The sequence below is a fragment of the Panthera pardus genome, unplaced genomic scaffold (assembly GCF_024362965.1).
Source record: "Panthera pardus isolate Hobbes unplaced genomic scaffold, ASM2436296v1 HiC_scaffold_24, whole genome shotgun sequence".
NCBI lineage: Eukaryota > Metazoa > Chordata > Mammalia > Carnivora > Felidae > Panthera > Panthera pardus.
In genome coordinates, this window is record NW_026526810.1 from 92,895,406 (window position 1) to 92,908,323 (window position 12,918).

Here is a 12,918-nt window from a genome sequence, read left to right on the forward strand (position 1 = left end):
ATCTCAGATTCCTAGATATCCAAGCAAAAGATTAGCATTTTGACATAAGAATACAAATATTAGAAGAAATAACGTGCAACTCCTCAGAACACAAATCAGAAAGAAGAGATTTTTGTAATAGAAACTAGGAAGATTGACAAAAAATTAGGGTGGCTTGGCGGTATCTGACTAAATTTTTAAGAGTTGAACCGATTTAATCCATCAGTTGACATTAAAAGGTGTTACAATAAAAGGTGAAACAAAACTCAACATTGCATTATTATAGAGATGCTGATGAGGACAAAGTTTCTGGTATTGCACAGTATTTGCTCTATAAGGACTCAAGAAATACATTTACTTGAAGCCTCAGAACCAGATAAAGTGTGCTCTGAACCAAAAACTGATCTGTTTTCATCACATCATAAATATGATTAGATTTTTCTTCATACCGATTGCTAGTTTAGAGCCACATTTATGGTGACTTAACCCTAACATTTCCTTTCAACACAGTCCTTAAAATTTTTTAAACACACACAAGTATAAACATCCCTCACCCCCATAACATCTTACAGTTTTTAGACTAAAGATGGAAAAAAAAAAAAGAGTAAAGTTGAATAAAAATAAATTAATGAGGTAAATAATGTATGTGGTATGTTGGTAAATCACCCACTGTTCTCTGTGTAAAATTTAGAGTTTACTTTCCTCTGGTAGTAATTAATTGGCTAGGTTAAGCTGCTAACTGGCAATTTATTTATTTATTTATTTGAAATGCTTATTTATTTTTGAAAGAGAGAGAGAGAGAGAGAGAGAGAAAACATAATCAGGGGAGGGGCAGAGAGGGAGGGAGACAGAGGATCCAAAGCAGGCTCTGTGCTGAGAGCGGAGAGTCCAATGTGGGGCTTGAACTCACAAGCTGTGAGATCATGACTGAGCTGAAGTCAGATGCTGAGCCACCCAGGTGCTCCATGACAATTTAAAAAATTCTTATGTTTTTCATAATTATGCAACCTTGTAATTATTCTGTTTCTGCAGTTCAGTGAGTAAGATACAAACTAAGAATTACAATTTTTCTTTGCTTTCAACCTTAATATAATGTAAATTAGTAAGTTAAAAACACTTCCTTATTCTTCCTCTTCTCCATGCTGTGGGGGAAAAACCTCAAATATCATCATCATCATCATCATCATCATCATCATCTGGACATAATCACTCTCAAAATTTGGTCTAGAAATTCCATCTATAACATAAGAGATATTAGAGTAGTTTGTATTGAACATGCGGTGGAATGATTAAACTCTGTTATACCCCGGATAAAAGTCTGGATTCTAGTGATGGAGAATGTATTCATCAAAGAACTCACTCACATGGCTGTATTTTTGATAATTCTTCCTTGGTCCATTTTCTGTCCAATGCCGTGCACAACAAATACAATATGAGTAGTCTGTGATGGCTTGTCTTCTAACGTGGCTTCTTCTACATAACCTCTATGAAGTCTAGTCCCACTACTTGATGCTGTAGAAAAATTATGATTGTAAGTTTACTATTTATTCCAGAAAAAGCATTTGGGCATACATTTAAAGAAATAATAAAGAAAAAGGAGTACTAGGAAAAAATTTCACTGGGTTGGGTGGGGATGAAATTTGTGAAATGATGTACAGTGACTGGTTCAGAGTACATGACACCAAAGCCAGAAACCATAGGGAAAAGAAAAGCAAGGAGGGAAGGATGGACTGAACACACAAAAAATTTAAAAAGTTCTCTGTAAAAAAAAAAAAAAAATACCATGAAGCAAAGATAAAAGATGAATGATAAACTGGGAAAACTTTTGCAAAATTCAGTGCCTAATGAGTTAATTACTGGAGTGCAAAGGAGAGCTTACTAATCAAAAAGTGAAAAGACAACCACTGAAATAGCAAAATGGGCTAAAGACAAGGTAATTCACAAAACAAATACAAATGACTAGGAAACATGTAAGAAGATATTCAAGTACATCTTGTTATCAAAGAAATTATATAAGAGGTAATTGCAAAAAAATTGATATCAGACTTACGAAACTTTCTGAAAAATTTATTAATAATGCTCTCACATCTTCCTCAAGTACCATTTCCTCTTTCCTTTCATCAAACTTCTGTAAAGAGCTGTCTATTCTTACTGCCTCTATTTCTTCCCCTACTTAGACTTCAACCCATGCCAATCTGGCTTCTGCCCCCTCAATCCATCCAAGTCACCAATGACCTCTACATCACTAAATCCAACAGAAAATTTTTAGTTTTCACCTTCAATTGCCATGTTTTATTTTCACATCACTGCCTGAGGTTTGAATGCTGTTGTGTTTCTAGAAGTATAAAAGATATTTATTAATTTTGTCAGATCATTCTAATATATGATTATTCACTGATGAATACATGTGAACTCAATCAATCTTAATAAAAGTTTCATTTAACAGGGCAGTAACTATCACTAAATTTAATACATATTTAAAATATACTAAAAATAGAACCTGAATAGTCCCTTTTGAATACAAGAAAAAAAGATTCCCCAAAGTTGGACAAACTATATTTAACAATTACCTTTAGAAAATCCCAGTTTTTGGGTAACTGTCCTTGCAATTTTAGAAGTTGTTGCATCACTGTAAAGATACACTTCATCCACACTGTGCCAGTCCACATGATTTCTACTCAACTTGAAACTATGAATAGCTGTTGCAAAAAGGAAAAATTAATTTGAAGGTCTCTCATTTGTGCAAAGAATTAGAATACACAGATTTTTTAATCAGTATTTGAACTCAGTTGAATATAAAATTATTTTGCTGAAACACATATTAAATTGAAGCAAGTGATGGATAGGGACTTTATTTTATAAATGATTAATCATGCTACAGGGAACGGTTATTCGTTAGAACAACACGGAATAACTGGCTTACCCACCATAGTTTTAACCTCTAACTGGTAGTTAACATGCTCTGATTATTAAAGAACTGCTTTCCCAGGTGATATGACATTTCTTCCTTCTAAGGGATAATTTATACCTTCATGAAAGTCCTCAATACCTTTGACATAGAAACTTAAGTTTCTTTTCTTCTGTGGACTATATTTTTGGATCTGTGAAAATTTCACTCAGCGGTGCAAGACAAAACAAGACTGAGAGGAAGACGGGGAAGACAACAATCTAACTGATTAGAAATAGGTAGTTGTGGAACGGATACTAAACGAATTATCACTGGATATTGCTCACCATAACAGAAATCCAAAGTTGAAAGATGTTTTATTTTTTTTTTATTATTTATTATTTTTTTTTGAAAGATGTTTTAATAAGAAATCAAAGAAATTTTTTCTACTGTGATGTTCAAATCAGTATGGTTATTACATTTCTGAAAATAGGCTCTAAAAAAAAAAAAATGAAACCTATATGCTCAAGGAATACATAAGCTCTGTGAGGCAAGGACTACGTCTTGATCATTTTGTACCACGAGCACCAGTGTCCTAGCAGATCCTAGACCCATTTCACAAATTCAGTGATACGTGTTTGTGGAAGCAACAGATTAAGAGAAGTGTCATAACATATCCATCGATTCATACTTGATAATTCTTATATTCTGAAGGCCTTAAACTTTCCTCTGTATCTCTGGTATAGAGATGAGAAAAATTCACATACCCTTCAGAAAACCAGGCACCTTAAAATCACTATGTCTGATTTATTTTTTTAAAAATCCCTTTTAAGCAAAATATAATCTCTACTATATATAAGGACCCAGAGGTACAAAGAGTCCCTTCCTAGGGTCTTGCCACAAAGCTAGTTACCAGCAGAGTCTAACTATTCAGATTTGAGGATGGGTTGGAAATAACCTCAGATTATATATGAAATGTTATAGCCCTTGTCAAGATCTAAGACCATAAGTCATTTTTATGAAAACCTATTCCCTACTAGAATACACAGAAAAGTAAATCCTTTCTGGGGAATTGTACTTCTTAAGTTATACTACAAATACAATTTCAAAAACTTATAAAAAAACAATTTGTATTTCACTTATTTGCCAGGACATATTACTAACACTAAACACAGACCAAGATGCAATTAATGTAACAAACATTAATATTTTCAATTCTCAAAAAAAAACTTCAGAAAAACAATGTACAAACTCAGCTTTTTTCTATAAAATAACTTTTCATAAATTAAGAAAATATTTTGTAAGAGTTTTACAAATATTTACTTTTTCTATGCCTGATCCAAATCACTATTTTATGCCTTTTTATCTAATGTTTCTAAACCACATTTTTGTTCAAATAGCTTTGAGTAACATATGCTTAAAACATTGAAACTATAAGACCAAGATAATGAACAGTGGTAAGTCAATGAAATCTTGTTCTTCCTCAAACCATCCACATACTGTCTTAAAGTAAAACGTCTCAGTATTGGTGAACATGTCATTACTGGACCACACACATTATTTACACATGTTCATAGCGCTTAAAATTAAGTAACTCTAAACAAAATAGCACACTGGACACAATTCTAAAAACTAATAATTTCTACGCTTTAAATACTGAATGCTATAAGCCAGGGTGTATAACTACATGGAGAAATAAAACTACAATTACTGTACCTTGAGAACGCTTTCGCTTAAGACCTGCCGCATCTGTACTCTCCTTATATCCTCTCCATTTGAACAGAGAAGGGAGGGAGAAGGGAGGGAGGTGGTAGACAACTAAGAAAGCAAAAACACTGAGCTTCAAAGTAAATTTTAAATGAGGTTTGCCATTTTGCCTTTTTGTTGTATCAATTTTAAAAAATGAGTTGTATTTGACAAACATTATTCTAAATGATTTATTTATATAATTTCTCATTAAAAATCGGTAAAGCAAAACATTAGTTTAATAATGTTTATCAAATATATGCTCTACTTTTATTGCAAGAAAAAAGGCAAATGATACCTATCAGTTAAAGATAACTATGTGATCATATTGAATGTCTTTGCACACATAGAATAAAAATAGGTCATGGTATTTTTGTATGCATAAGGGATGTATAAGTCCCATCTTCATAATACTAAGGTTATTTACTCTCACCAAATTTGTGACTATGACATAGCTGACAGCTGATATGCAAATTAAGAAGGCAATAAATAACATTTTAAACATCAATGCAGTTTTCCTGAGAAAATATCACAGTATACATTCCACTAGATGCCTTCTATTACTGAAGTATATAATGGAAGCTTCCCACAGAAACAAAATATTCTTTTTGCAACTTTGTTCAAGTTGCTAAAAGAATTTTTAAAATGAAACTTTTGCCAAAATAAATCAAATTGGAAGCTGTACTTTTAAATGATTAGTTATAAAAAAATGAAAGATTAGTAACACATAATGAAAAAAAAAGTCACCAGTAAAAATGTATGCTGTGACATCTAGTAAACATGAAACTGACAACATAAAGCCAGACATAGACTTGATATTTGGCAAATCAGCAGAAAACCTTGAAGTCAACACTTTCCCTGTCAAACATTGCTAAAGTTACATATCAGTAAATTTCTTTAAAGTAAAATAAGCAATTTATTCAAGATAAGTTTTATTTAAAATAAGCAATTATTTAAAAATCCACTTGAAATGGAACTTTACAAATCAGTTCAATTAATAAACCACAAGAACCTTTAGGACTTAGTTCAAATTTGTGTTCTAAAAAGCATTTACTTTTGCATCCTCACTCCCTTCTACATTAACATGACGCTCAAAGGTTAAATACTGTTCAAATATGAGCATACTTAATTACTGTTGTATGGTACTAGAAATATTTTTAAAAATCTGTTAAATGCACACATGCAATATATTCAGAGATTTGTGCAATAAAGGTAACAGAAATGCTTACAAGGCACTTAATAATTACAACCACATGTAATTAGATGGCTACAGACTAGGATTAAAAACTGGAATGTAACATCAAGATTATAAAAACATTTCATTGTCACAGAGGGGGAGAAAATGACAACTGAAACAATTTTCTTCACTGAAAAAGTGTCTTCTCTCAGGCACCTTCTGGTCAGTTATTGAGGAGTAGATGTACCAGTTGCAGGAAACATTTTTAAACAAAAAATTCATTAAGAAAATGCTAACCATCAATAGATCAAATTGACATAAATTTGAGACTTTAATAGTCAAAGAAACAAAATCTAGATTTTATATTTCCACTAGTAAAACTAACATGAACCAAATCCATATTTACTAGAAGAAAATTAAAAGAATAAAAAAAGTCATTAGTACAAAGTATGCTGTGACATTCTGTAAGCATGAAATAGCCAACATAAAGCCAGACATAGACTTGACATTTGGCAAATCAGCAGATAACCTTGAAGTCAACATTTTCCCTGTCAACTATTGCTAGTTACATACCAATACATTTTCCCACATTTTAAATAAGCAATTATTTAAAAATTTACTTGAAATACATATGGACCATTTGACTACATTTCAAAATTATGCAAACACTTTCAGAAAACTAGTCAAAATATAAAAAAGACAGGCTCTTCTTTCTAAAGGAACAATACAATTTAGGGATTAAAAAAAGACAAACATCCCAATATAACAAAAATAGAGAAGCACATTTATTTGAAATACTTTCACAAAATTAAATAGATATGGTTCTTTACCTTCCTCTCAAATTAAATTCTTATTTTCACTTGAAAGTCACTTGCTGTATCTGTCACAACATCCCATAGTATAGTTAGAAAGCTCAATTTTTTTCAACCCAAAGCACAGAATTAGGGGTACTATCATTAGTACAGTAGAGGCAAAAACTAATTACTATCAATCCAAATGGGGATCACCACTAAATGAAATTCAAGTGCTAAAAAGCATTATTTAATTTTTCCCCGTAAAATAAAGTTTTAGTTAAGAATTCTTATGTTAGCAAAAATATGCATAAACTCAAAATGTTCACTTATTAAATGCTAACATTTAATTAAATGTATACTAAAGCCCACACAGCAATGAAAAAAATTTAAAGTACTTTAAAGCATTTCTAATAAGTTTTCTTACTAATCCACCTCTTAAAGAGATTTTCTTCATTATATAATTCTGAAAGCAACAGTATCAACAAAGGTGGTTGCTGATGACATACTAATCCTCAGAATAGAACAACTCAATGACTTTTCCCCTTCTAAAAGCTGTTAACCTATATAATCCCAATTTAAGGGGAAGCCAGTCTGCACATCTCAAACTTGCCAGCTATAATGAGAAAACTCATAGAAACCTTCTTGGACCTCAGAGAAACTAATTAGATAAACTTAAAAAACATAATAACTAAAAGCTAGAAGGTGGGAATCCTCTTAGTTGCCAGAGAGAGGAAAAGGAAAGCTGATTACAAAGGGTTAGCACTCCTCCAAGTCCTCTCTCCTTTTTGACTTTTGCAATTCTACATTCACAGTTTGCAATTCTATATTTACTATATTCTTATCCAGTAACAGTGATAGGAATACACACTTTACATGCCAAATTGTTAAATGTTTTAAGTCCAGATCCACCAATACTTGTGATGTCAGAGCACCCCAAATCAGTTTGAATAGTAACTTAGCTACGACTTTATATTGAGAGGGTGGCTCTTGTAGACAGCATATAGTCAGGTTTTGCATTTCTAATCTAGCAATCTCTGCTTTTTAATTCAAGCATTAGTTCACTTATGTTTACTGCGATTACTGACATAAGTGAATTTAAGTCTACTATTTCCCATTTGTTTTCTTTGTTCCATCTGTATTTTGTTTCTTGTTTCTCCTTTCTTGATTTCTTTTGAATTAAATATTTTTTTTACTATTTTAATTACGCTACTGGAATTTTTAAAAAACTTTTTATCGTGGAATAATTTTATACTTACAGAAGAGGTGCAAAAATAGAACACAGAATTACCATATATTGGCTTCTCCTAAAGTTAGGCTAACTATAGTACAATTATCAAAACTAAGAAATTAATATTGGCACAACACTAGCAACTAAGATATAGACTTCATTCAGATTTCTCCAGTTTTTCTAATGTTCTTTTCTGTTCTAGGATCCAATCTAGGGTACCATGTTGCACTTCACTGTCGTGTTCCCTTAGTCTCCTCTAAACTGACAAATTCTTCAATCTTTCATAACTTTGATACTTAAAAAAATCATTATTGAGGTATAATTGACAAAAGCATAAGATATTTAAAGTGTACATCATGGCAAGTTGATATACTTACACATTGTGAAATGATACCCCTCATCTAGTTAATAGGACCCCCTAAACACTTTTGAAGAGCTCTGATCAGTTTGTTTTGTAGAATGTCCTTTAATTTGAGTTTATCAATGTTTTCTCATGACTGGATTGAGGTTATACACTTTTTGGCCAGAGTGAAGTACAGGACTACCCATTTACTTCAACCTTTTTAAAACTGATTATTGCTTGCATAGATAAATTATAAAGTTAGTGAAATACCAATCTAGCAGAATGTTTAAGAATTTTCAAAATTACTTATTTGCAGGCCTGATTTTATTTGTATAATCCATCCCCAGTGAAACTCTAGGCTACTAGGAGGTAGGGTGGGAAGAGAATTTGTATTTTAATTTTCAAAGAAAACAAAATTTAGATTAAAGTATCTAAGTCACAAAAAGTGATTATATTTTTATAGGTTATCTTTATTTGTATGCCAAAAAAGTTATGCTAAACTTTCACCAATCTATTTAATTCAATCCTTACTTTGAGATTAGTAGGAAAATTAACAAGGAGAAAATATTAAAAAATCCAAGTTATTTGTAGCATCAGTTACCCTAACCAAAACACAGATAAGGTGAGAAAAAAAAGGAATTGCTGTTTTATTTTAACATTCTTCAAGGCAAAGGCTCTGTTTCTTAGAATTTTCACAGAGGAAGGGGAAAAAAGGAAAAAATTCCACAGAGCACTTAAGAGTTCCTAAATATACCATTTAAAAATGTTTTTATTATTAAATGGGACTTTTCCAGAAAGCCATATTTGAAAAAACTCCACAGCACTGTGATTTCCAACTCTCTTTATTCTAAATCTTTTTGCAGAATATCTAATTCTGTATTCACGGTTTACTGTGTTATCTTTTACTTACACTTTGGAACTATTCTCATCTTTGGCTGTCTTCCCCAAAACTTCTTGAGGGTCAAAACCCTGTCTATTTCTTTCACAAAAGTGCCTAGCACAGTACTAACTGAACATAGAAATATTAAAAACCTCCTGAAAATATGAAGAGTCAAGGCTTTATCTTATGTACATGAGAAAATTTAGGTGGAAAAGATATTTTTACCCTAATTAATTAATGAAATAGGATATTTCAGAAGCTTGGAGGTAAGAAGCAAAGTAAAAGATTAGAATATGTTTTTCCTTTGTAGATATGGCAAACTTGATTTATTTTTCCAATAATCGTGGCTTTTTGGACAGCAAATATTCTTTCCTTAAGACCAGTGATAATTTTTAAATGTACTACAAAATTTCCCATAATCTTCAAAGTCAAACATCACATCTTAATTCATAAATGTATGTTTTACATAAAACTGAACTAAAATGGCTATAAATTTATGAAAACAGTACATATACTAAATTGAACTTAAAATCTTCGTTAATAACAAAACATGCTGAAGCTTTACCTATATGCCATAGCGTATTTTAAAAAACCAATTTTTCTTCTAATGAACCTTAAAGAATCATCATTTTGAAAGATCACAACACAAAAATGTTTAACAGTTTAAAAATTTTGTTATTACTAATTGGAATTTTACTACTCAATGTATATCTTTAAAGCTAGCAAAAAATATTGTTATAATATCCTAGATTGATACTCTAGAATCAACATACACGAAGACATACTAAAAATCTAATCATACAAATATACCATGTTCTTTATCAGACTTATTTAAATGATTGGCTCATAAAATTAGGGCACTTTGAAGGAAACTGAAGTATCCTGCTACACTTAACATTTTGGTAGGGAGTAGAAGTAAAAAGGACACACAGAATTCTAATTTTTATTGTAATAAAAACAAGATTCCAGGGGTGCCTGGGTGTCTCAGTTGGTTAATCATCCCTCTCTTGATTTCGGCTCAGGTCATGAACTCATTGTTCCTTAGATCAAGCCCTGTCTTGGGCTCCTCACTGAGACCACGGAACCTGCTTGGGATTCTCTCTTTCCCTCGCTCTCAGCCCCTCCCCCCATTCGCACATGCTCTCTCTCTCTCTCAAAACAAACACCCCAAGATTCCAAATAGATGGGTTCTAGAGATGAAAAAGAGCTGATAACTAACTTCCACAAGATGGGTTAGCAAGAGGAAAAAAATGTTTTGAATATAGTACAAAAAAGGGGAATAATCTACTTATATTTTTATTTTTTTTATACTCATCCTTTTTCTCCTCTGAGCTCTTGGGTTTTTGTCCCTATACTAATAGTAAGGAATTTGGGTGGCTAAACTAAGTTTGTTAAGGTGAATTGCCATTTTTGAGGCAGGACTGAAGGAGAATTCACAGAAAGAAAAAAATCTAGAATTCGATCTTCTCCAATAGGAATTGTATTTTGGTAGTGGTGATGAGAAAGTACAAAATACTTCACTCACTAATATAAGATCATGGATATATAAAAATTGTTACTTGTGTTATAACCAGAGGAAGTATTGTTTTGACAGCACTCTGTGGGAATGCAGACAGAGTTCTGCTCTGTAGACACTGAGCTGCTCTTTACATATTGATATGTAAGAACCTTGAGCTTGAATTTTACAGTAAAATCAGGACAAATCTGACTCTACAGATTAGGAAAATGAGATACTTAAAATTCCAAGAGTATGGCATCTGGCACATAATAGATAACTACTGTTATATATACTTGTTAGATTTAATTGCAAATTTATTCAGAAGCCACATCTTTCCTCAGTTATGTGGACTTTTAATCAACTATACAAAACCGGTATGTTAATTTGGCATAAATTCAACTAGACAGTTTCCTTGCTTGTGACAAGTGGTGTGTGTGTGTGTGTTCAGAGACAAAGAGTAGGAGAAAGAAAAAACTTGGGATGTTTGTTACTAATAAGAAAAAAAAAATAAGCCGATTTAAAGCTTATTGTTTTGCCATTAATTATGTCATGTAAACAATTATTTCCAACCACATTAATTTTTTCCAAGCTGCATTCTGTGAATTACTTGATCGATACTGAGTTTTCCCGCTTTAGAGACATTTTACAAGGGGAAGGGGAAAAAAAAAATCACTTAATTCATTAATTCACTAGATTCAATGGGGCTTGCCAAGAAACCTCCAAAATAAAGGCAAGCATAGATGGAGAAACACTTTTTAGAAAAAAATAGTTAGAGAAATCTACAAATTCTAATCTACCTGTATTATTATACTCACCTGAATAGCTGATCCCACTGCCTGCAGTAAATGGAACAATAGAAGTATTTTTAACTTTACCACATATTTTAAATTTTACTCAAGATCAGATACATAATGAAACATGTCAATCTTGGCTATTATATACATATTTTAAGCTACTGCAAACATATCCAAACGCTGAATAAGGGAATATAAGGAGTAGACTGTTTCAAATTAAAAGTTGATGTGGTTATCAATATGGAGACAGCCCAAAGATGCTTACAGAAAGGAAATTAAAATTGTTTTTTTTTTTAATTTCAAGAAAAGAACAAACATTAAAATATCAACAAAACTGCTCTTTTGATAGAGGGACATTTTTTGTAAATTCAACTTTCATTAATAATTAAAACTACAGAAGTGACTAATTCACAGAACATATTATAACAATTTGTACAATTATAGTTGTCATATTAGTGTCATGCCAGTGAACATACATATTGGGCAAAATAAAAATTGAGATGGTTCAGAAATTCATAGCAGCTTTAACTTCTAAAATAATCAAATATTTAAAATTACCAGAAATTTTATAAATTCTAATACTCATGAATTACCACGTCAAACTTAAGAACTACTCTAAACTTCATCAAGAACTTACTTAGTTTACAAAACATATTAAATGTATTAATTGGTCTTACCATCTTTTCCATCTATGGATTTTGACACTTCAATATCAAAATTTTCCTGCATCTGCTGACCTCTAAAACAGCTGAGATGTTCTTGCTCAATTAAATTACTTTCTTCTTCTTCTAGAGGCTGCCAAGTGCCATCAATAAACCACTGTCCACGCATTACTGGTATTTTATCAGCCTCTGAAAAGAGAAATCACAGAAAGAGACATAGTAACTATAATTTTATATTTTCTTACTACCGTGGCAAAAACTGACTTTCTTGACCTAGAAGAATCATTTAAAGTTTTAAATTTTAGATTTCAAGCCACAGTATATATATATTTTTACAGTATATAATTTTATTTAATTGGGTATTATGCACAAAAATTATTTGGGCATTAGAAAGGTAGATGAACAGTTATCTTTGTAACTGTGGCCCTGAGTAATCCAAATGAGTAGGCAAAGGGGTTAAGACAAGTTCATGTAAGACTCTGGTGACAGTTCTAATGTCTTAGAAAACACTGATGTATACTCCCAGAAGCAGTTCAGAAACAGTGTGTGGGGTAGTAGTGTATTGTACTTTTTAGGGCTTCCTTGAAGGTTATGGACTTCCAGTTAGCATAGAGGAATAGCTGAAACATTTAATTACAGTAAATTCCTCACCCATTTTAGAAAAAAACTGAGTAGAAAATTTCCTTGAACTCCACATTTTTTTGATTAAATACTGTTCCTAAAAGTCTAAAACTTTTAGTAGCTATTTATTCATTTTTTAAGAATAAACCATAATTGTCAGCTATGCTATCTTGAATCCTCTAAAATTTGTAAAAAATAAAGCAAAAATAAAATGGAAATGAAAAACCTTAAAAATAAAAAGCAAAATAAAATGAACTTAATTATGTAGAGATATGGTTTAATCATACATAGAAAAATTATTTCAAGTGG

At 31.5% G+C, this 12,918-nt stretch overlaps 1 protein-coding gene across 7 annotated transcripts in view; it reads right to left on the reverse strand.

Annotated features, from left to right (window-relative positions):
* Positions 1–12,918, reverse strand: part of DDHD1 (DDHD domain containing 1) — a 97,929-nt gene that overhangs the window by 45,586 nt on the left and 39,425 nt on the right. For 2 of the 7 annotated variants that reach the window (XM_053889428.1, XM_019451779.2), the window contains exons 2-6: positions 12,004–12,177; positions 11,348–11,368; positions 4,583–4,684; positions 2,550–2,678; positions 1,344–1,491 (exon numbers count right to left, since the gene is read on the reverse strand). In XM_053889428.1, the coding sequence (XP_053745403.1) occupies positions 1,344–1,491; positions 2,550–2,678; positions 4,583–4,684; positions 11,348–11,368; positions 12,004–12,177 (574 nt within the window). The remainder of the gene's footprint in view (positions 1–1,343; positions 1,492–2,549; positions 2,679–4,582; positions 4,685–11,347; positions 11,369–12,003; positions 12,178–12,918) is intronic. The other 5 variants (XM_019451786.2, XM_053889429.1, XM_019451788.2 and 2 more) reach the window with 3 other exon arrangements.